Source organism: Boleophthalmus pectinirostris, unplaced genomic scaffold (assembly GCF_026225935.1).
Source record: "Boleophthalmus pectinirostris isolate CB_2022bp ecotype Guang Dong unplaced genomic scaffold, ASM2622593v1 HiC_scaffold_272, whole genome shotgun sequence".
Taxonomy (NCBI): domain Eukaryota; kingdom Metazoa; phylum Chordata; class Actinopteri; order Gobiiformes; family Gobiidae; genus Boleophthalmus; species Boleophthalmus pectinirostris.
The window spans coordinates 1-25000 of NW_026571267.1; the positions used below are offsets into that span (position 1 = coordinate 1).

General features: G+C 36.9%; 5 protein-coding genes across 6 annotated transcripts; 3 read left to right on the forward strand and 2 right to left on the reverse strand.

Moving 5' to 3' along the window:
• Nucleotides 1–344: 344 nt before the first annotated feature.
• LOC110169317 (L-lactate dehydrogenase C chain) lies at nucleotides 345–3752 on the forward strand (the record flags this gene model as incomplete). The annotated part of the gene is made up of 5 exons (XM_055159770.1): nucleotides 345–561; nucleotides 862–1035; nucleotides 2318–2435; nucleotides 2499–2622; nucleotides 3450–3752. Coding segments are annotated over 5 exons (801 nt in total), but the record flags the coding sequence as incomplete, so codon positions are not given.
• A 934-nt stretch (nucleotides 3753–4686) lies between these two features.
• On the reverse strand, nucleotides 4687–5594 carry LOC129410847 (spexin prohormone 1-like). Its single transcript, XM_055159768.1, has 5 exons — nucleotides 5464–5594; nucleotides 5341–5386; nucleotides 5200–5256; nucleotides 4900–4977; nucleotides 4687–4816 (listed from the first exon to the last, which is right to left on the reverse strand). The coding sequence occupies exons 1-5, from the start codon at nucleotides 5521–5523 to the stop codon at nucleotides 4776–4778; spliced, it is 282 nt and encodes a 93-aa protein (XP_055015743.1). The 5' UTR covers nucleotides 5524–5594; the 3' UTR covers nucleotides 4687–4775.
• An 814-nt stretch (nucleotides 5595–6408) lies between these two features.
• golt1bb (golgi transport 1Bb) lies at nucleotides 6409–9104 on the reverse strand. The gene is made up of 5 exons (XM_020935263.2): nucleotides 8576–9104; nucleotides 8023–8114; nucleotides 7765–7943; nucleotides 7592–7673; nucleotides 6409–6891 (listed from the first exon to the last, which is right to left on the reverse strand). The coding sequence occupies exons 1-5, from the start codon at nucleotides 8598–8600 to the stop codon at nucleotides 6853–6855; spliced, it is 417 nt and encodes a 138-aa protein (XP_020790922.1). The 5' UTR covers nucleotides 8601–9104; the 3' UTR covers nucleotides 6409–6852.
• Nucleotides 9105–12227, forward strand: slc35b4 (solute carrier family 35 member B4). The gene is made up of 10 exons (XM_020934883.2): nucleotides 9105–9318; nucleotides 9562–9675; nucleotides 9767–9869; nucleotides 9982–10031; nucleotides 10120–10201; nucleotides 10279–10342; nucleotides 10570–10679; nucleotides 10750–10825; nucleotides 10897–10972; nucleotides 11543–12227. The coding sequence occupies exons 1-10, from the start codon at nucleotides 9242–9244 to the stop codon at nucleotides 11790–11792; spliced, it is 1002 nt and encodes a 333-aa protein (XP_020790542.1). The 5' UTR covers nucleotides 9105–9241; the 3' UTR covers nucleotides 11793–12227.
• Nucleotides 12228–12497: 270 nt separating this feature from the next.
• LOC110169353 (uncharacterized) lies at nucleotides 12498–19020 on the forward strand. 2 transcript variants are annotated; one of them, XM_020934881.2, is made up of 9 exons: nucleotides 12498–12786; nucleotides 14020–15994; nucleotides 16245–16359; nucleotides 16460–16640; nucleotides 16767–16781; nucleotides 16927–17010; nucleotides 17335–17405; nucleotides 17485–17620; nucleotides 18335–19020. In XM_020934881.2, the coding sequence occupies exons 1-9, from the start codon at nucleotides 12712–12714 to the stop codon at nucleotides 18356–18358; spliced, it is 2676 nt and encodes an 891-aa protein (XP_020790540.1). In that variant the 5' UTR covers nucleotides 12498–12711; the 3' UTR covers nucleotides 18359–19020. The 2 variants fall into 2 exon arrangements, with proteins under 2 accessions (XP_020790540.1, XP_055015744.1); XM_055159769.1 differs by lacking the exon at nucleotides 16767–16781 and having other exon boundaries at nucleotides 12499–12786.
• The last annotated feature ends 5980 nt before the right edge of the window (nucleotides 19021–25000 follow it).

Consider the following 25000-nt stretch of genomic DNA (forward strand, 5'->3'; position numbering starts at 1 on the left):
AGCTCAAAAACACCTAGAAAAACAGGCATTCTGACTGTGAGCAGGGTTGCCTCTTCACAGATCTGATTTGTAACTTGGTCTGGTTTGGTCTCTGTGAAAATAGAAAGAAGAAAATTCCAAACAAAACAGCATTTGATGGTCTCTCACCAGAAAATGTACTCGATGCACCTTTAATTAATCATAAATCCTAGAAAATTTTAAATTCCATTTTCGAAGTGCTGGTATCTTAATGTGGAATCTGGTATCTGTTTGCTGTGTAATTATGCAGATATATGCCACTGTGAAGATGTAAATGTCACAAAAATTCCATTTTCACTTAACAAAAAACCTGTTATATACTATAGGCTAAAAGGTGTATTAAAATTCAAGTTGGCCCCTCCTTTATAGATTATTCAGTGACTGCAAACTCTCGCATTGTGGTGGTGACGGCTGGGGTGCGTCAGCAGGAGGGAGAGAGCCGACTGAACCTGGTCCAAAGAAACGTGAACATCTTCAAACACATCATCCCTCAAATCGTCAGATACAGCCCTGACTGTATTATACTGGTGGTCTCCAACCCTGGTAATATTCAATACAAACTGAATCTGCCACGCTGTAAAAAAGAATGATATGCTGTATGTACGTAGTAGCATTTGTTACAATTGGCCAGTCAAGATTACATACTTCAATACAAATATACAGAATGGACCAGTCTTGTCCTGTGCTGAAATATATATTTTTTAAAAACAAAAAAAACTTTTCTTCACAGGCATGAAATAAGTATCGTTATGAGTCAGAAATCTTAAATAATAAATTTTGAATAATGTTTTTTGGTTCATCTCGTCATTTCCTTGTCATAGTATCTGAACTGTTCCTTTCCAGTTGATGTGTTGACATATGTTACGTGGAAGCTGAGTGGTCTCCCCATGCATCGAGTCATCGGCAGTGGCACAAATTTGGACTCTGCTCGCTTTCGTTATTTGATGGCTGACAAACTGGGCATTCACCCAAGCAGCTTCAATGGCTGGATCCTGGGAGAACATGGAGACACCAGTGGTAAGATATCACTTTGTTTTCACTTGGGAGAGATTATATACATGGATTTTAGCTTCCTGTTATATGCAAAGGTTTACACTCTTTGTTGCTCATTCTGCTATTATATGGGCTGCAGCAACAAAAAAGCTTCACAGCAGTTAATTTTTTTTTTGTCTATTTATGTTGGAGGAAATTGGAAGATGTTGGAATAGCAAATACATTAACACTGCTTTTGCAAAATGTAATGGACATTTACACAAGATCACACTGGAAATGCAGTATACCGTGTGCAGTATGTCTCTATATTCATACATTCTGTACTCTCTGAGGCCGTTCTCCTTGTTTGATTCATGTTTGAATTTCTATATTGAAAGTGACAGTGTTTGGGCCACAGTCTTTAGCCATGTGAGGACAGACCTGCAGTATTGAAATAACAAGATGAATTCACAGATCGTGTATTTTTGTGAATGAGAGCTGTGTCACGCGTTCTGAGAAAGAGCCTGAGGACTGTTTGAGCTGATGAGAACTAGTCCAAATTATTTGACCATCTGTGGTGCTAAAGCGATTTTAAAAAACTGTAAAAACACAGTATCATGTTTTTAACACCTGCTGTTAGGGGCTGGGCTATGTAGTTAATCCAATTTAATCACAATTTAGTTTTAGTCATTTCTGTTATTTCGTAATGTGTTTTAACAGTGCTCTGCCTGGGGGTACACACTGACACTGCTATGAAGTGACACTTGCACTCATCTTGTTCATCCTAATCAAGTGTATATTTAACAGTCTCCTTCCATATGCGTTAAACAGGCACACGTAACATGCAACATAATCAGTAAGCATATGTAATCTTTAAAACTTTTTTGTCACATCATTATCTTAGGCTGTGATGGCATAATGATACTTTTGATATTTAAACACAATATCACATTGAACACCTATTGTTAGGAGCTGGGCTATGCTATTAAATCCACTTTTAATTGAGACTGTTAATATAGGACTCTGTATCTGCATGTGGTTTTAGCAGAGATTTAGTTTTGAATGGCTTCTCTTCTGAAATTATTTTTTAATAACACAAAATAAAATAAATTAAAAAAAATTAAAAAAAAATTATATATATATATATATATATATATATATATATATATATATATATATATATATATATATATATATATATATATATATATATATATTATATATATATAATATTATTAATTATTATTATTATTTTTATTTTATTTTTGTGGCATATTGCCCAACCTTATTTGTTGTAGTAAATAATAATACAGTTATGTGTCTCTAGTTCCTGTCTGGAGTGGGGCAAATGTGGCTGGAGTCAGTCTACAGACACTGAACCCAAACATTGGCACTGAAGAGGATGAGGAGAACTGGAAAGAGACTCACAAAATGGTGGTGGACAGGTGAGCTAGGTCTTATCTGTTATTTCTGAATTTTCTCCACTTATGTTGTGTCTTGTCTTTCAGTGCGTATGAAGTGATTAAACTGAAGGGATACACAAACTGGGCCATTGGTCTGAGTGTGGCCGACCTCACAGAAAGCATTATGAGGAACATGAACCGAATCCACCCAGTCTCCACCATGGTCCAGGTACAACTCTGCACACTTTAGCAAGTACCCTACCCACTTTAATGTGTATGGCAGATATATAGAAATAATTACGTATTTTTTGAATGTTAACTAGTATAATAAGACAGTGAACACAATATAAAGACAGGCCATGGTAATTACTTTATCGATTCAATATATACTATTATTCAATATATGAAAACTGGAACAATATATTTTGTGACTCAATATTTGTGTGTACATTTTCTGTGCAAAAGTGGTGAGATTTGTGTTATAATATTTGAGCTGTAGTGGGTTGAAAAAGTGACTTAAAAATCTGACAATTATTGATTCATTCTGTTATCTATTTGTTGTAGCTCATTGGTTTTAAATAATATGTATTTTATAATACTATACTAGTCTATTAAAAATGTATAAAGTACTTTCATATTATTGTTTATTGTAATATTTCTCTGTAGCAACATATCGTGCTTTAAAATTTGTTATTGTGACAGGCCTCTGTGAAGATGAATTATAGTTATTGGCCGTTTTCTGTAATTCTGTTCAATGATTAAGCCCTTTTCACAGGAACAGTAATTACCATTTTCAATCAAGGATCATGAATAAAATAGCTGCACTGAAATGAGGAAATGTATTTATCGAGGATGCTTGAATTTGCCTAAGATTTCCTGTTATTATCTAGTTTTAGATGTGAAGCTGATTTTTGTAGGTAAGGATCATTGTTCAGGCCTGTCTTTACACGCTTCACCTTGGGGTTTTTTTATGATCTGGTCCATTTACATTGCATCATTTCATTGTTTCTGCCCTTTCACCTTATTTGCATTGACTGTTGGCCCGGCTTTGTGCAGGGCATGTATGGGATAGGTGAGGAGGTGTACCTGAGCCTGCCCTGTGTCCTGAATGGAGGGGGCGTGTCCAGTGTGGTGAATATGACTCTGACACAGGAGGAAGTGGGTCAGCTGCAGGACAGTGCCAGCACCCTGTGGGACATCCAGAAAGACCTGAAGGACCTCTGAATGGACAGTAGGGGGCAATATGTTCCACATCTCTTTAAAAAGGCTCTTCATCTCCTGTCATAGCTGTCTATAGAGTCTCAGCTACAGTTGGTGTGTATTCATTTGACCATTTAACTCTATAGCATATGGCTTTCATCACAGCATCAAGGTATTCTTTCTATGTAACAAAACATTGAATAACACTAATAACACTACATTAAATAATAATATGTATCTTAAAATAATGTGGAGAATATAAAATGCACGTCTTGTATTTTGTGATCCAAAAATTCTGAATTATATAGAGCTATCTTAATAACTATAATGTATCCTAATTTATTATGTTATTTATTTTATTGTTGTCTGACTAAACTCAAATCATGTTTTTGTAATTTTACTCATCCATTAATTTGAAATATATTGTTAATATTGTGTGCCATGTGTTCTCTCCTTTTGTTCAAATATACATGTCTCTATAAATGCTCTATTTTCTAAAGTAATATATAAGAGTTTATAAACAACAGTATATTCCCTTGTCATTAACTAGATATTAAATCTAGCCCACCTCTGGATATCTCTGTTGTAGCTGTGCCCCTCTTTTACTCATTAGCAATAAGCTTAAATCAACAGTATATTAAACAAATCAGTCAGTGTTTTCCCACAAATTTCTCATGAGACTATAGTTATTTGTATTCATTGAAAAAACATTTATATAAATATTTCATGGAGTAAAAATGTAACTTAATGCATTTATTCCATGTTAAAACAAAGAAAATCAAAAGAAATGTATATACCACCATAATCTCTTCTTTTTATAGAAACACTGCACTGTTTTTGTTCATCTTTTACGTATCACGTATATCCATTAACAGATAAAAGTCTATTTCCAAGCACAAATAAGTTATGAGTTAACTCCTGTTTTCTTATTTGTCGACCTGCGTTTGACCCAACACACCTCCCACAAAGTGATGATGCCTGAATGATGTTCAGTGCGTCACTAATCACTACAATGTGTGAACAAGCTCATTAATGCCACAAGGAAATATATTTCATTGACTTTACTCCATTGAAAAATAAAAGCTATTTGTGTCTCATTAAACCCAGTGAGAAGCAAGGTGGAGTTTATTCTCAAGAAACATACTTAATTTACACTGAGTTTTGTAAAGGAACAAACAGCAGTTACAGTGAATCGTGGAGATAGTCATATGGATCAATGCCACCTGAAAGAAAAAAATCTTTTAATTTCCTTTTCTTTCTTTTGATACGTTATTATTATTATTATTATTTTATTTATTTTTTTTACCTTGTTCAATCATTCTCAGGAGATTGAATATTCTAGGTGAGATCCTCAGTTCATCATCATTGCTTTCACGGTACATCACTACAAAAATATCAGACGTTAAAAAAACTATAATTTTTCATAACACTTACAACGCCTACTGAGGTGCTGACTGCTGGGAAATTACATATTGAACTGTGAGGCTGTGATTTAAATTGGAAAAGTAATTATTGAATCTAAAATCCTATTAACCACAAGCATTTATTTAAACATCAATAAATAAATTATTCACATTTAATTAAGATAATATTGTTCAGAACTCACCATCAGGTAAAGCGGCTGCATTGTTACTCCTACGCTCCACAACTGAACGATGTCTCTCTGAACAGACATAAGTTACATTACATTATTTATTATTATTGATGCACTGAACTGATGTAATTTACTTTTGCTGTATAGACGTACGTGCTCCTTTTAAATATAACATAGCCTGAGGGGTCCAGTTCCTCCTCTGGAAAAAAAAATCAACATTGCATTGAAGTTTTAGTGGTAATAAATATACATTGTAATAAAATGCATTAAACCTACATATGGTGCAGTCCAACATTGGCAAACCAGTGACAACACAAGCACCGCAATGAAAGCCATCACTGGAGTCTGTACAAAAAATGTTTACACTATTTCATTTAAAGATGCTTTATGTAACTTTTCTGTCAGAGGGTCCATCACCTGCTTGTTTCTATGGATATGTCATTGCTCTGCCTGGAATGTTCCATAGTATGACATTAAACAGTTCTACTTTACATTTATTAAATTACAGGTGGTTTTGCTGCTCAAAAATACCTAGAAAAACAGGCATTCTGACTGTGAGGGGGTTGCCTCTCCACAGATCTGACCTGTAACTAGGTCTGGTTTGGATTCCATGAAGATAAAAAGTTACCATACTGTGGAACACTCCAGGTTAAGCAATAATATTTCCATAGAGAAAAGCGTTTGATGAACCCTCCGCCAGAAAAGTTACACAGTGCACCTTTAATGCAAATAACATAACCAAAATCACAAGCAATTAAATCATGTTAGCAATTTTTAGATCAAATACACTGAGGCATTCTTACAGCATCAAAAGGCAAACCAAAAGTAAATCAAGTTGAAAATCTAAATTACATCAGATTAAAGGTCTTCCAATTAAAATAATGATACATTTAAACTTACTTGTTGTGGCTGATCCCGTTACTGTGTTTTCTCAGTCCCTTGTTATCAATAAGCTTTCTCCGAGTACGTTACTCTTATAAAGCTCTAACGATGGCGATGACAGGTCATTTGCAACATTTTCTTTGCAGGGTGTTAAAATGTCACCTCTAATGTGTCACAGAGGGAGCCACCCACCACAGCTAAACACGGTAATTTAAGTGTATTATTTTTATTGTATTATTATATTATGTGCCATGAAACTTAGTGTTTTTCTATATTATCCATATCCCCTCCCACAATCATATGTTTGTTGCATTTACTCACATAGTAATAACACATGACTAAAAAGTTCACACACTTTATTCCAAGTATGTATTTACAAAAGTTACAGTAAAATGTTCAACTTGACCTCCTATGTATTTTATGCTCAAGCAACATTTAGCTTGTTATTTTATTTTATACATTATTTTAGTAACAACAGACAGAGTGAGCCAGTCCATTGGGGAGTGCGTACTGTAACAGTTCACCCAGTGGTCCATGGGCAGCAGTCTTTAAATAACAACAAACTGGAATGAAACAAAAGCATGTTTCCAGTCTTTCAAAATAAAAATGTATGATGTTATCCAGTGGCAAAGCGTAGAACTCTCCTTTCACAGAAGAAGCCAAAATACTTATCAAATGTCTCTGAATTAATATTTTTCAACATCTTCTGTGCTCTTTTAACTGAGTGGCAATGACCAAAGTTTAAGGTCCCAGTTTGAAAAATCCTCAAAAATAAGGCAGCTGTTATACCATGGCATTGCTCTCTCCAATCTTGTCAACGAGCTGCAAAAAGCACAAAGAAAACATTTGTAAAAGTTATAATGTATTATGTAAATAGAGTAAAGCACGGAAAATAGAAGTTACATTAACAAGGATCTTTTTTATTTTGTTATATTACGCATCCCATTAGCAACTTTGAGCTTGTGAACTACTTTTATAGCCCCAGCTGCCCAAGAGCAGATGGAAATGTGTCTGCTATTCAACCCTTCTCACACCTCAGGCATGGGGTGTCTATCACAGTAACACACACTTTCAAGGAGGGAAAAGTGTCTTGCTCAAAGACACATCCAGATACAGACTATATATTTTATGCATGGAAAATTATTTGAAAAATGACAGAGGGATACTGATCTGATGATAACTGCAGCTCTTGAATTCAACATACCTTACTCATATTATGACCCACCATGCGCAATGAATAGCCTCAAACGATACTTTAAACAATATAACAATACTGGAAGTTGAAATGGATTCCCTTAACTTTAATGTATTAAAATTCCAGACATTTTGAGGACACATGGTAATGCGCTATTGCCATTAATTTAATGTTTAAAGTGGCAATTGTGCAAATAGTTACAATTGCAACTGTTCTAAATTAATATGCACCGAATTTCACAGGATTTTCAATATTTCTTTACTTAAATTCTTTCATGGCTATGGTGACAGGCATTTATAAAGTGGATATTTTCTATATAATACTTACAGAGCGTATTCCTGGTAAACTAAGCAGAGATCCAAGAACAGGGATTCGTCTGATAAAGCCCACAGCCACCGGGAAGAATCCCCTGTAGGAAACATGAGAGATGCCAAGATAAAAATAGACACTGGGTTTACAACAGAATTGGCTCTTTGTGATTAACTTGTGGCTGAACTGACCTAAACAAGAGAAAGAAACCGTATATCTCCAGTACTACGCCAACAATGGGCCAGCCAATCAGCACCACAAACACTCCTCCCAGGAAGAAACTAGTGGCTTTCGCTTTGTGTCTCTGGAAAAAGAATCTGAAGGTCCGCTCCAGACCAATGACAAAGGAAAGGCCTGAGACAAACAGGATCTGGAAAGGCAAAAAGATTAGTCACTAAAAGTACATAGATGGATGTACTGTCATGTACTGAACAGAATGATCAACATACATTTCCAATAGCTAGAAGAGCTTTATCAAAAAACAGCATCATCCCAAAGAAGAGGAAGAATACACCAAACCCTGTCAACCCCATCCCAATTTCTGTGGACAAACAGTAAAAATATTAAGTTAAAACATTTATAAACCTGTTGTGCACATATATAATACACTAAAACAGAAAGGCCTTGTATCATGTGATTAGGTAAATGCCTTTTTTATCACTGAGGCTGTAAAGCATGCTGAAAAAATGTACAATATGAACGAATATTTATAGCGTTAAACATATGGAAGTGATCTGTTAGAAGACCATGCCACAATCGTAATGGTGCCACTCTTTTAAAGTACAGTACAGTTCACGTGGACTCAAAGTGCCCAAAACAAGAGCATGATTAAAATCAAAGGCTAAATAAAGAAGATGATAAAGGAGCTTAATTTTAGAGTGACGTTGTACTAGGTGACGTTGAAGTTGTGCAGCCAATTGTGTGGAGGCTAAAAGCCCATACATTCGTTTTTTAAAAAGAAGCTAAAGACAAAGAGCCGCGACACAGCGGGAATATTCTTACTTTGCGAGTCCGTGAGTGAAATCATTTTGGCAGCGGACCAGGACAATGTTTCTGAATCAAATATGGCCCGTAAAAACTAGAAAACGGCTTTAATGGCTAAACTGTTGATGCTGTAGCTGCTGCGAAGGCAGAGCTAGCGGTTTACGTGTGTTACGTACGCACGGTACGCACGATACGCAACGCCACGTCTCCCCAGCCACGTCCTCTGCCAAAGATCCTCGAAGTGAAGATGGCCAACTCTGTGCCAGAATGGTTCAAGCAGCTGCTGTTCACACCATAGATCTATAGACTCAGGTTTACAAATGGATCTAGTTCTATGTGTTCACAGTTGCTTGGAAAAAAAGAACAAGTTTATGAACAGATCCAATTAAAATTTATTTTCTGCGTTTTCTGTATTGCTATACGACCAATAAACCCTTACATAATTTGTAAGCAGACAGACTGAGGCCTCTTTTTTCATTTCTGCAAACCTCTCTCTCGCGCCGTGTGTCGCTGTGGTGTTTTACTACAACTCCCATGAGCAGCCGATGCGGAAGTTTGGATTCCCGGTCGGACGTGTTTAATCTGAATCAAACAAACTGCAGCTGATGTGCAAGTATGCACATGAAAAGATTCAGGTTAATAAAGTGACGGTTCTTCCCTCAAGAAATTTAATCGGCAACCGACATGGGGACGGCCTTTGCGATCGCTTTAGTATTTATTGGATGTTGTAGTAATGTTGTTTTTCTGGAGCTGCTCGTAAGGTCAGTGACAAACTTAGAACTGTGGTATTTTCCCCTATGGCTCTTAAATATCCACAGGTTTCAGCAGCTGCGGCCTAGTTTTCTTTTACTATAATCTATTATCTATTTCTATAGGCCATTGGCTCTTTATAGTCTTCAGCTTTCTATAATCTATAGCTTTCATGCAATGATATAAGCTTCAATAAAGTTGCATGCTATTTTTGTTATCATATTTGTTATCATATTAACTTTTTATTTTTTCAGAGATTTCCCAGGATGCGGTAATATTGTCACTTTTGCACAGTTTCTGTTTATTGCTGTGGAAGGTTTTATCTTTGAAAGTAAATTTGGTCGGAAAAAACCTGCTATCCCTATGAGGTAAACTGTACTTACAATGTTTTATTCATCTACAACATTCATTCATTTATTGTCAGGATGCAAGAAAATTATTATTTATCGTTTTTTCCAGCAACTATGTTATTATGGTAACTATGTTCTTCTTTGTGAGTGTGGTGAACAACTATGCACTGAACTTCAATATTGCCATGCCGCTGCACATGATCTTTAGATCTGTGAGTTTCAGCACTTTTTATCTTGAGAATATTATCTCTCTTTTTCTTTTTTTCTTGCGTTCTTCTCCCACTATTGCTGCAGTAGCCTTATTGCACCATATTCTTTTTGCAGGGGTCACTTATTGCAAATATGATCCTGGGTATAATTATCCTGAAGAAAAGGTGCCTCAAATGATTCACATTCTCATTTTCACAAGGTCAAATTTTAACTAATGTTCTGTAAATAACTATGTAATAACACATTTTTTAGGTATTCTGCCAGCAAATATCTTTCTATAGTACTGGTATCCATTGGCATTTTCATATGCACAATAATGTCAGCTAAACAAGTGGTAAGTAGGTTTTTCCATCAACTGTCATCTTTTTCTTTCTTCTTAGTTGAATATTATTTTGTTTATTTTCATTGCAGCAGAACAGTGCCAATGAGGGATCAGAAGAAGTAGGAGTTTATGCATTTGTTCACTGGCTCATAGGTATGTGTTACTATTTAATAGCCAATGTAAGAAAAAAAATCACTTTGGATCTTTACATTGGAGTATTGCATGTTTGAATAGAATTTAGTTTTTATTGCACAATTACACATTTATCTATGGATTTTAATGTATTCCTGTATTGTTTGTTTAGTTTTTAAATAAAGACAATTAAGGCCTATGACATTTGAAGGCATTTGGTTTTAGAAATGTATCATTTTATATTTTAGGCATTGCAATGCTGACGTTTGCTCTGCTCATGTCTGCAAGGATGGGTATTTTTCAAGAGACTTTGTATAAAAAATACGGAAAACACTCCAAAGAGGCCCTGTTTTATAATGTAAGATTCCGCTGTAAGATTGTTAACATTTGTGACCTTGTGTGTATAAGCTTGTTTACTGTTTCCTCAGCACTGCCTGCCCCTTCCCGGCTTTCTGCTGTTCTCCACCAACATCTACAGACACTCCATTTATTTTAGCCAGAGCTGTATGTAATAGTTTCTTGTGAATTGAACATTTACACTTTCATGCCTACTAAAATATTTGTTCTCTTTTTAGCTCCCATGACAGTTCCACTTGTTGGACTGACTGTGCCTATAATGTGGTTTTACCTATTTATGAACGTCATCACACAGTATCCTTTAAAATATATATACATAGTACCAAAATCATTACAATATTTCACCAATTAGTTTTTTTGTGTATGTGTAATTTACCAAACCAAAACATTATATTTTTGTATGTAAAAAACACATGTTTCTAATTGGTTTATTATCTGTTTACTTTCTAGTTTATCATCATTATTTCTACACCATGACAACACATGCATATTTGTATGTTTGGTCATATTAGAACATACCAATCAGAAACATTTTAATAGGTTTGGTACTTATACAGAGACTTTCAATATAGAGATGTGTATCTGCGTAGTCACTGAATAACTATTATTACCAACCAACAATGTAAACAGAGCAATTAAACATAATAATGAAAAAATAACAACATTTTTAATGCGCATCTAACTGCAGCTGTGATGAATTGGAAACTTGGGAGGCACATCTCAGAATGTAGGATTCTAAACTATATGTTGCTTTTTATGTTGTATGTTAAATACTATTACCCAGTTCTAGTTCTAATTTACCTGGTAACACAATATTAATTATAAAGTCAATATTGTGAAAATAACTTTAACCAGCTCTTTCAGATACGTGTGCATTCGTGGTGTCTTCATCTTGACCACAGAGTGCGCGTCACTCACGGTCACTTTGGTCGTGACATTGAGAAAGTTTTTGAGCCTCATCTTCTCCATTATTTACTTCCAAAACCCCTTCACTGTGTGGCACTGGGTTGGCACAACTGTGGTCTTTGTGGGCACCCTTCTGTATACAGAGGTCCTGAGCAGTTTGTACACAGCCCTACTTGGACCACCTGCCAAAGAAAAGAAAAAGGAGTGAAAGATGAAATGGTTTGAACAAATACTCCTGTACAGATTTAGGAATAGGTTTAGTATTCAATTTTTAGACGATCATTCAAATTTGGTATCAAATAATGCACTGGAATGAAACACCTCCTTTTGTTTTTCTTTTCCACAGTTGACGATGTTATGCAATTTCATTATGTTCTGGTTGTTTTAGCAAGCACTTACAAGTTGTATATGGCATTTCTTATATTATTTTAGCAAATTTCAAGCAAATAATAATAATAATTTTAAGCATTTTATTTATTTTTCACATTTAATGCAGTACTCAATGCAGATAAAATGTGAAATTTGAAACTTGAATATTGATAAGAGATGTGTTGAGTCTCTCAGCCTTTTTTGACTAGTTTGAGAAGTGTCTGTAAAGTCACTTGTTTGTAAATAAAAAGATATGGGCGATTTGAAGATCAAATGAATTTGTTTGTGGGTAATTGGCATGTGCATTATGGCTCTTTTTATTACACAAAAGACCTAACCTCTAAAACTAATCTACTAGATGTCTTCATTGCAATTATTTGGAGTAGTGTATATAGGCTAGTAGTATATAGACTATTTCCTCAGCCAATGTTTTAGAGCACATATAACTTTAAAAAACAATAACCTAGACCTTCATGATATAATTTGTGTGTATGAGACTAGTTATTTTCTTTTATTAGGCTAATATTCCTATCTGGGACATTATGTTCTCTCACACTTGGCAAATTAATCTACATTATCCAATCAGAAAAGGTGTTGTTGAGCTTCAGCCAATGGAAGCAGCCGTTGTTGCAGCATGGGTGGGCGGGGCAGGCTTTTGCAGCTTGATATCACTGGGCTTACACTGGTTGATAGACGCACGTTGTAGATTTAATAATTTCCAATAATTTGTTTGCATTTTGCGGTGACACTCCGGCCGGATGGGGGGAAACGGCCCGAGTCACTTTGCTACGGGAGAAGAAGAAGGTGGAGTGACTTTTGTGAAGGGCATTCGGGTGAGTAAAAGAGAAGCCTGCAAACTTATTATGGAGCGACAGTAACACAAGAGTGCACCATAGTAATATGAGAAATAGCCTTTTCTGCACGTGGGTAAATCAATACTGTGATGGTTTGTGCCAACTGTCTCAACTATATCCAGCGGCATGTCCTACAATTATAAAATCATAATAGAAAGCACGTGTCTCTGGTATTTAAACTAGAGATGATGATGATGATAATATGATAATCATAAAGTAATAGTTATAGTAACGCCTATAGTAAAGCTTGCTGTGGTCTTTTCAGATTGTTCTTGGCTCAAATTATTTTCAGTTCACCTTTGCAACTTTCCTTCCCCACGTGACCCTAAACAAAAGGCAAAACGTATTACCAAACTACCAAACCTGACAAATAGCAGTATGGTATATAAGGTAGGTTATGCATTGATTTGGGGAAATAATCACACTGACAACTTCTGTATAAATGCAGTCAAATATTTTATAAAATCCCCATGATGAGCTTTACAAAGAGTATATTTTGTTGCGGTGTTGATGGTGTGTTTCTTGGAATTTAGTAAGCTCTGTATTATGACATTTCCTATGCTGTGATAAACCTGAACCAAAAATGCATCACCACACAGATGGCCACTGTCTATTTTGAGCATTTATATAAGATCATTATTGTTTACACTAAAAAGTAACCCTTAACATTATAACATAGGTCAGAAAATAGCTTTATATGGGCTTTTTAAATGATGTTTCCTCATCAAAAAAGTTTTTTTAACACACAAACCCTGCATATTTAGGCTGAGTTCTTCTCTCTAATCCAAAAAGCACTCTGTTCCACCTTGTGATGTCATGTGGTTATACAGGAAGTGCTCAACTATGTTTTTAATCTCCATACATCTTCACTAGAATCTTTTGGACAATTTCAGATCTGAGATTGTCAGTGTCTACTGAACTAACAGTAAAAGGAAGCTGTTACATTGAAAACTACCAGTGCATGACATCACAAGGTGGAAAAGAGTTGTTTGAGCTTCGGCGATGTAAACAGACTAATAATAAAGGATTACTCAAATGTGTGAAAGAAACAAACATAACTTCAAGTGATGAGGTAACAGTCTTATAGCATGTCTGAAAGCTTGTATGAGTCAATTTTGTGTAATATAGGATCTTTGACATAAAACAGACATGATATGACTGACTGAATATTGTTTGAGCCCCAATATCATGTTACTAACTTTTTTCCTATAGCTTTCAGACCGAGTCATACACCGAATGCGGCAGCCTTCAAAGGCTCCTCCATCTACAGAGGGCGAACCATCTACTGCTAAATCTGAAACTCCTCCCTCAGTCCAGGATCTGCTCCCACTCCTGACCCCCTCACCCCCTCAGGATGTCCCAACTACAGTTGCTCCATCACTGGACACTGCACCACCACAACCACCACCTGTTAAGCTAGTCCCACCTCCACCTGTAAAGTTTCACTCTCTTCCCCCTCCTAGTGTAGAGGCCACACCCGAACCCAAAGCCACACCCACAACTGAACCCTCCCCACCTGCAGCCATAGAAACGCCTGTAGATCTACCTCCACTGGCTGCTGACCCGGGACCAACTCCTCCACCACCAATAATTGAATCTCCTCCAGTTCCTGTCATTGAATCTATTGTGGAGTCAACCCCAACTCCAGAGCTTGCAGCCCCACTTCCTAGCATTACTGAGCCAGTTTCACCAACTTGTAATGAGGAACAAACTTGTCCCATTCCTGTAACAAAAATAGAAGATGTACCTTCACCACTGATTCCACCACCTGTTATGGAGCTGCCTCCCCCTTCCCAAGTTGTTGAACCAGAAACCCCCTCTTTCCCACTTGTGGCTGAACCAACTCCTCAGATCACTGTTCTGTCTCCACCTGTAGAACTTGCTCCTTCCATTGAGCCAGCTATTGTCACCCCACCTTGTGATCATTTGACTCCTCCCCCAGAGCCAATGCCTGTTGAATCAGTTGTTGTTGCTCCTCTCATTGAATGTACACCAGTTTTAGCCCCACCCACTGAACCCATACCTCTTGAGCCAGTCACTTTAGCATCGCCTCCTGAATCAACACTTTCAGAGCCAATTGTTTTACCTGTAGATACTTCATCTGTCGAAGCAGAAGTCATAGCTCCGCCCCCTGAGCTTACACTGCCAGCAGTTTTAGCTCCACCCACTGACTTTGCACCTATCTTGATTTCTGAAACCGAACCCACACTTGTTGAACCAGCCATTTTAGCTCCAACTATTGAGGCTACACCTATATTAGCCCTGCCCCCTGAGCTTACACTTGATGAACCAATTGTTTTAGCCGAAACCCCTGAATCAGCCCCAATTTTAGCTGCTTCCATTGATAATACCTCTGCTTTAGCCCCACCTCTTGAGTTCACACCTGTTGAACCTGTTGAACCTGTAATTTTGGCTCCGGTCATTGAAATGACACCTGTTGAACCAGTAGTTTTAACTACTCCTGAACCTGCAATTGTCGAACCAGTCACTTTGGCTCCTCCCACTGAGCTTCCACCTGTCGAGCCAGTCATCATAACCCCACCCATTGATGCCGCTTCTCTTTTAAGCCCACCCTCTGATTCCACTCCCCTTTTAACTCCACCCACTGATGACACTCCCCTTTTAAGCCCACCCTCTGATGCCACTCCCTTTTTAACCACACCCCCTGAAGCCTCACCCCTTTTAACTACACCCACTGAAGCCACAGCCCTTTTAACTCCACCCACTGAAGACACAGCCCTTTTAACCCCACCCACTGAAGACACACCCCTTTTTACCACACCTCCTGAACCAGCACTTGTTGAAATTGTGGCTTTAGCTCCTGCCGTAGAACCTACACCTGTTGAACCATCCGTTATAGCCCCATCCTCTGAACCCGTTTCCCCAGTTACTGCTGATGTCCCACTCACTCCTGTTGAGACAATTGAAGTTGAGCTTGTACCACCATCTGCCGAGATGACTTCTGAACCTGTTGTTCCATCTGTCACTATTGAAGAAAAACCCTCTCTGTTGTCTGTTGAATCTCCACCTGAATCTCCATCTGAGTCTGCTCCTCCAGTGGAAGTAGCCATAGTACCATCAGAATCCACTGCAGATGCATCAGCACCACCCTCTGAACAGGCCACTGAGATCCTAGCTTCACCCACTCCTACTGAAAAAGTTCAGATTGTCACTGCAGAGCCCCCAGGTTTGACTCCACTTACTTCACAATCATGATTTGAATAATAATATTGAAAAGTACAAAAACATCCTTGATCTAATGTATATGATCTGATGCATATTTCATTAATTGCTTTTTGTCTCGCTTCGAAAAATAACTAAGGAATAAACAAAATACATAATAATACAAATATATTTGACTGGATGCATTGTGTTGACTGTCAAATTTTGTATTTTAGCCCTGTATTCATAAGTGTAATTTTTTACTCTCCCTAAAGCTGAGCTGGTCCCTCCTGAAGTGGTCGAGGATAGGCTGAGGCAGAAGATTAAAGCTGAGTTGGAGTTGACTTTGGAGGAAGAGATTGCCAAGAGAAGACAAGTGCTGCAGAAACAGTGAGTTTAGAAATATAATGCTGTATAAACCGATATAAGCCCCTCAACATAAGTGCTATGGTAATGTGCATATTTTTTATGTTTTAATGTATTCTTAAAGGTTGGAGGAGTTGAGAGCGATCGCCATAGCTGAAGCAGAGGCAGCTGCACAGGCCCAGGTGGAGCAGCAGGTGAAAGAGACACTGGAGGCAGAGAAATCAGCATACATGGAGCAGCTTACCCAGTCCATCACCAAGGAGCGCATGAAGACAGAAGATGAGAAATTGATGGTGCAGCTTTATGTGAGCATCCAGCTACACAACTGCATGTATTTGTGCAAGGATCTCTCAGATACATTACACATGACAATAGTCTCCCCTCTCTGATCGTTCCTTTTTCTCTCTCTTGCTTGTTGTGGCTTCTTTCAGTGGCTGGAACTTAAGGTAAGGCTGGTATTATCATTGCATGGGGTTTCTATCTTCTTTACCTTCTCTCCAACTGCTGCAATGTTGTTGGGTTGAAGTAGATGGTTTTTAAACAATGCTCTCCTGATTTCTTGATCTTTATGTATTTCTTGGTCTCACACAGGCTCATAAACTGGAGCTAAGAGAGGAGGAGATGAGGAAGCGTGACGCTCTCTACAAGGAACATATTGCAAAATTAGAATCAAAGGTATGCATACATTTGTTATATAGTTATCTAAGGATGGGTTTGGAATTGTGCCGTTCTCAAAATTCCACTTATTTATCCTTGGCCCTGGGTATTACAGCATATAATGTATCTATATATCTATTTTTCTTATCTATTTTATTTTTTTGCTAAATTACAAATTAAATAGCATCTGTAACATTCACTTCAAGGGGTAATAGGTCCACAGTTTCCAGCCATGATGGGCTTTAATCATTTAAGTCTGTACAATGATTATTATTTAAATGTATTATTAATTAAATTTATTTTATCAAATGAAATGTCTATATTAACATGTATTTCTTTTAGTGTGCTCAATTTTACAAAGTGACAGGTGACAGTTTCCAGAAAAGCAAAGAAGAGACACTCAATCGGTTTGCGTAAGTTATACAATAGCACTGGTCAAATGGAACAAGATTCTTGCATACTGTAGATTTTGAAGCTGTGTCTTTTTTTCAGTCGTTTTAATATCCAGCCGGTGTGTGGAGATCTACAGAGTCAGATCCTGAAGTGTTATCAAGAAAACCCAGGGAAGACTCTGTCCTGCTCTGGTATTGCCTCTGCTTACATGCAGTGTGTGAACAAAGCCAAGGTGGTGAGTTACTTTTGCACCTATATTACGAATGTTGCTGTGGACGCCGCCATCGTCATTTTGGTTGTATTCATTTGCATGAGGTTGCTGATCTTGACAACAAATAAGTTCCATACAGACTACAAATTCATTTGAAAGCCTCCCAGAGAATCGGTGCTATGGGGACTTCTTGGTGTACATATGAACATTGAAAATTGAACGCAAATCAACCTACTTTAGATCATATTTTAGTGCCAAAACTTTTCTTAAACTCTCAATTTAAATGAATGAATGAAACCTGCTTAACTGAAACTGCCACCACATAGTACGTGCTGTTTAGAGGCAAAAGTGGGCAGCTTAAAATAACGTCAATATATCTACTAGTACAGCATTACTATAAGTAATAGTAGCAGAAAGTTGCAAAAATAGTGTAATAATAAAAGTGCTATATTTTCTACTGCCAATAAAACTTTGCAATTGTCTTTTATAGAAATTCTTATCTTAGCATGTATATTCTAATTTTAATGTTGAAGCTATCTGGCAAAAGTAGAATTTTCTTTATCTTAAATAGTGTGACCTCAACATATTCACCTTCCTGCAACAAATGTGGGATCCAAAGCACTGGATGAAAATTACACTAGTGAATGCAGCAACAAGACTTTAAACTGGTCAAAATTAATTGGAAAAAGTGTTATTTTGTGTTCATTGTAATATTTATTATTGCCTCTGTCTTGTCAGGATAACATGAGCACCAGAGGTTGAGATGACAAGATGAAGATTGTACAAGTACTGCTCTTTTTCTATGAAGTTGGATATTACACAAATTGGGTATAACCAGGGACAAGGAAAGACAGATCACAATGGAACTTGCAAATGGATAGGGACAACAGCCAGTGACCATTTAGTTTTGGAGACTGGAAAATTTGCATAAGCTTTTAGTTGTATGAGATATAGGGCATAATGTGATACCAGACAATTGAATTTGAGAGTGTCTATGCTGTGACCAATCATAGGTAAGTGGTCATTATTATTCCTGGTTGATGCATATATTCACTACAGCTGAAATACTGGGCACTGCTTTAAGACACGCTTACTGTGAAAAACCCTTGGTTTACCTACACTTACACTTTCCACAACCAACTGTGCCAAAACCAGATAAAATGTCAACAATTCAACAGTGCTGTATCTTTTCCTAAATGGAAATGTAGGAGTTTTATTTAGTTAGAATGCACTTATTGTTTGTGTGATGGATTGTTTTAATGTGTGCCTTAGTGTCACTATCATTGTACATGTATCAATGGTTGATAGACACACAGGAATAACGCAGCAAGGTTTTGGGTTTCATTTAAATTATTGTGTGAAGATGAGACTACCTTTTTAAAGAGAATGGTGCATGGATAAATTACCTCAATAAAAATGTTTTACTTGACCACATAATTCCTGTGGTATTTTCTTTTTAAGTTTGCAAACCTATAACTTAAGACATGAATAAAAAAGCCAAACAGATTGAAAACAGTATCTTACTAAACTGGTCAATTGATTACTGAATTGCTGCCCTCTGGTGGCTGTAAAGGGTGCCTGCAGATTTCTGAGCAATTTGCAATACAATGCTACGTGAATATAGCGCCCAAAATTTTATAAACAGAAAAGAGAAAATGCTTAATAACTATGATGCAAAACAAATAGGCTTAACTGGCCAAACAGAATAAACAATTTGCCATACTGGACGCGTACAAGTGTACAAACAAAATATATGTATGTAGCCTATGTTTTGTTTTTTTGTTTTTTTCTCTTTCATAAAGAGTTTAAATGCTGAAAAATGTCATTCAGACATGTTATGCTATGGGTTTCCAGAATACCAAATATCTACGTACTAAAATATGTAAATGAATAGTCATTTATTTCTTAAATATGTCCTAACACTGGGGGAATAAAGTATGAATATACCAGAACATTTATTAACATAACTCAGGCTGCTGAGTGAGAGATCAAATATCAAAGACTGAGACTGAACTGACTCACTCTGTGTTTTTCCTCTGTTCCTCTGTGTCATCTGTCACTGATCGAGCAGCTTCATCGTGACTTTCTGTTCAAAGAGAGTATTGATGACAAACTCTAAAGGAATGAACAGTGCGGCGCCCTACCACAGCACACATAGGCTACAGTGTGAACTCAGCTACTGCAGAAAAGAGCTGTGTGGCTCATGATTGCTAGGTAAGGCATTGCTCCTTCCAGTAGTAGTTTTAGTACTTTTTATAATCTTATCTTCAATATATGTACGGTAGTCCTTTAGATGAATTAGTAGTAACTTCTGTTATTCGTGTTTTATGTTTTATTTAAACACTGAAGTGAGTTGTATGTTACGTAATCTCATTAAAGTGCAGGCGACTGAGGACAACCCAGTCGCTGTACACTGCTGTAGGTGTCCTTCAGTCTGTTCTCACATCATTATGTCCGTGTATAGGCCTATATATCTTTGTGTAGAAGCACTTCACTTTGTATTTAATGCTTCTTGATATGAAAAGGAAAACTTTCAAAAGAAGTTTACTTGATCTGGTGTAGTTGACAATAATTTTATCAGTGATTATATTACAAAACTAGAACTTGTTAAAATAAACTAGAAGTACAACAACAAAATCATCAGTTAATAAAATAAAATAAATTTGTAAATAATGAATATACAAATATTTAGATACAAGATATTTGTATAATATATCTTAGACTGTGATCAGCATCTTTATCCTGCATAATAATCTCTGTTCAGGCCTTAAAATGATACATTTTAAAAAGAAATCAGTAGTGTGTTCTATCAACTTTATTTTATATTATTTATTTAGTTATTGTCTTTCACACTTGCCCACTTCATATACAGTGCTGTAGTCACTAGATAACCCCTTTAATTAATAAGGTTTCTATTCTTCTGGGACATCCCATAATGGAGTGCCCCACATACGTCACTATTCAAATCCATTTCATGGCATTTTATTTTAGGCTTAAGGGCAAACACACTGTCCAGCATTTGTTTTGGTAGGTTCATGGTAACCGCTTTTGCATTTTTCCAATGCTGAGAGGTCATTTACATTGTGCAACTACTTGCGTATATACTGGAAACATCTGAAAGGCTTGACCTCAAACAGTCACAATTAATCTAATACATTTATTTATTTATAACACATTTTCTAAACACAACATTTGTGTGTGTTGCACAGAGAATTGTGAAGCAATGTATTTCTCCTCGAGCAGTGACACAAATTACTTTCAAAGTATTTTTTACATATTGGGTGCACAATATTTCATCTTGATTGGTACAGTAATTAACCATGAACCATGTTATAGCATCTATATTATGACAGATCACTATAGAACTGTCCTTACCTTACCTGCCATTCGTGCGTCATAATACAGCTGTTATGTTCAGTCATTCAGTACCCCTTTTCATTTTGGCCTCTATCCAGATCTTTTCAACATGTGTTCTTGTGCTTTAATATTTGTTCTTCCTTAATGCAGTAAATGTGTGGTTATGTAACAGTGTCTTTTCTTTTGGTGCTGCCGTAGTGATAGTTACCAAGGACGCAGCTCTCGACTCTTCAGTCTGTCATTACATAATATAGATGTTTTTCTGTCGCCTGGTCTGCAGCACCCCCGGGATACAGTGACAGCTCACAATAACAGTTTCTCCATATAGATCTGTCAGTTCGTATTGATAGCAATTGTAGTTTCACAGTTATAATAAAAATATATAGTAAATTTTAATCATTAACCCTAAATTGGTAGTAGTAACTTTTCAGGTGTGGGGGTTCTATTTTTTTAGTGCTAAAAGTACCTTGAAATTTTGACATGTGGCATCATCTGCTTGTTTCCAAGGAGATGGATAAATTTAATGACATACTGTGGAACATTTCAGGCAAAGCAGTAACTTTAAAGATGCACTGAGTGGAGGGTCCGCCACCTGCTTGTCTCCGTGGAAATGATATTGCTTTTTCCAGAATATTATACAGTATATATTAAACATATGAGCAAAAGAAACACCCACAATGAATAAATAAACATGTTACATATATGTGTAAATGTAATATGTTTAATGTAACACCATGGAACATTCCAGGCAAAGCAATATCATCTCCATGAAGACAAGTAGGTAGCAGGCCCTGCACCAGAAAAGTTGTGCAGTGCACCTTTAAATAACTAAATGGATTCATTCTCTAAACCAAATAACTGCAAATGGGCAACAAAAAGTGGAAGAGATATAATTGGTCTGTAAAGAAAAGCTGCTCCTGACATCTGTTAGGGATTAGTGAGTGTAATAGGCTGCAATGGTCAGGATGTTGGTCAGTGGGGCTATTTGCTGGAGAGCTCAGATAAATACCATGCAGTACTGTGGCTGAGTCCAGGCAGCAGGCGCAATCTGAAACGTCAAGTTGCCTTTTGTGGATTACAAGTTTATTGAAACAAAGGAATAGTATATTTGTATGACTATCTGGAATTACAAGTCACACATTATAGAGTATTTTGTCCAGGATTGACTTTTCCCTCAGAAATGCATGCATATCTATGGTTTATTATTCCCATCATGTATTATGTATGTATGTATGTATATATTATCCCCAAATGTAGTAACGAACCAAAAGAAATATTCTGTAGGCTGTTGGAGATAAGATTCAAATTTATGTAAGCATACAGTATGCTTTGCCACCTCACCACTGAGCCACGGAGCAGTGCACTTATAAATCAGTTGCAATTAGATTGAATAGATACATTAAAAAGCTCATATTACACTTCTGATCTACATTATAATGTTCTTTCCTTATCACAAACATACCAGCAGTTGTGTTTTGTTTGATTCACACACGTTTAACACACAAATCCTGCATATTTAGGCTGAATTCTTCTCTCAAATAGAAAACATTTCTCTTCCACTTTGTGATGTCATGTGGTTCATTTAGATGGTTTCACCTCTGAATTTGTGGAATCCTCTAAATCCATGTTTTTGATGAGGTAACAACATTCTAACATGGCTTAAAGTAAAAAAAAATATATTTAATGTAGGACCTTTAAGGTGATGGAAATTTTGATTAGAAGAGCTTTCTGAATATGTGCACTGAAGCCATCCATCTTTGTTGTTGTTTATGTAAAAGACGAAGAGAGGCTAATGATCTGGGTGAAGAGTAACACACACTGCCGCTCATGCTTCACTTCCTGACTCATGTAGTGTGGTCAGCTGACTCACCTAACAGCAATGAATTCTGGGAAATCCACACATGCCCAGTCTCTTTCTGTGTTAACTTTTGACACCATCTTGCTGTTTCCAGTCACAGTTGAGGAATGCGTATTCTTCCTCATTTCACCTGCCATCACCACAGAGCTCCTGTTTCAACCTTTTACCGAGAGCGCGGGATTTTCCCCGGTCGTGTGTCTCACAGGAAGTACTCAGTGCCATTTTATTCTGGTAATAACGTGATTTGTACAGAAGGCACTTGAGAGCTTTGGTGAATCATAACCAAATCAAGACAGAGGAAAAATACTACCATGTTTCTTTGGTGTCAAAATAAATAAAAAAATTGTCAGCATCACCAGTCTAATACATGTTACAAAAGCAAAGAGCCATCCCTTTTTGTACAGGGTGTTAATTAGCATGGGGATTTTTATGTTATAATTAGAACTAGTAGGCAGAGCTTATACACCAACAAACTTTCATCATTAAGTAAGACTAACTAAGCCATATTTCCTTGGTAATACTATGACGTATTTTATTTTACAAAACAAATTACTATTATAATGATGTGCCGCTTGGGAGTCATGCATCACTTAAAAATATGTTTTTCTCTTTATTTATCTGGGCTTTAGACTGACACAAAATATTTATTATTCATGCGTTTAAGCTTCTTGTTGTATGCAAGCTTTTGAGGTCTTCCAAAGATATAATATTTCATTTTTGATTTTTAATCACTGTGGCAACAGTCCTAATTTTTAAACTTTTTCTATTTTCTTTTTTTTTTGGATAGGCATGTGAGCCATATTGTTTAAAGGTCCTATATTACAAAAAACTGCCGCTTGTGAGCTTTAAGCCATGTTATAATGTTGTTAATTCATCAAAAACATACCTGGAATTGTGTTTCGTAAATGTTTATTATTAGTCTATATCTACAAAGCTCAAAATGCTCTGTTCCACCTTGTGATGTCATGAAGCGGTAGTTTTCAAGTAAACAGCTACCTTTTATCCTTTGTTTAGTGGATTGGAAATTCCATATCTAAAATTGCCTAAATGATTCTAGTGAAGATGTATGGAGTTTAAAACACAGGGGCACTTCCTGTATGACCACATGACATCACAATGAGGAACAGAGAGTTTTCTGTTTGAAAGAAGAACTATGCAGAGTTTGTGTGTTTAACGTGTCAATGAAACAAAAGTCCAGTTATGTTTTTATGAAGAAACAACATTATAACACAGATCAGAAAATAGTGTCCCATTAAGTACTTGATCCTCTCAGTGTTGAGACAGTGAAAGCAAAATGATTCAGTTTTGTTATGATAAACTGTTCTCACATTTAAAAGGGAAAGTGCAGGTTGTTCCGCATCAATTGATTGTAGCCCTGCTGGTTATGTAAAAACACTGAAGAAGAAAATCATGACTATGTAAAAGATGCTTTGTCATGCTGGGTGTGTTCCTACCTACGTCGCTGCGGCCACTACTTTATATATCACCATTTGTATTTGAGCCGTTTCACAACTTACAGGAAAGATCCTCCGCAGACTCCTCTCCTTTCTCTTGTGTGTGTGAGGGGGCAGCATGTTGAGTCACGGTAATGACTGTGGCACTGAACAGCTCATAGTGACTGCAAAGACTAAAAAGAGAGGGAGAGAGAGTAAGGGAGGGGGGGTAGCGAGGGAGAGAGGGGGGTGGGTGAGAGAGAGTGAGGGAGGGTGAGATAGGGAGAAAGAGACAGAAGGAGAGGTAGAAAGAGAGAGGGAGAGAGAGAAACTCGCCAAGAGGAGGAGAGAGGGAAGGACAGGGATAGAGAGAGTGAGAGGGTGGGAGAGAGAGAGAAGCTAGAGGCGAAGGGGGCTGTGGCATCTACATCTCATAACTCCTCCAGCTCTCAAACACAAATACATACCAGGGAGACAACCTTGGGGACATCAATACAATGAACTACAGGACACCATTGTACAGCACAACAGCGGCGTTCAAATCCAACAATCGTGAAATTGTAGGATATAAAATTACATGACGAGGTAAGTGATTATTTGCAACAGGTAAGTTTCTATTTGTATTCTTTAATAACTAAACACTGTCTCTTTGCCACTGTAGTTCACTCAATCCTGTGGACTCTTTGTGCCAGTCCCAGTCTTGGATAAATACTAAGACGTGCCTTTGAATGAATATCTGAAGTGGAACATAGGCCA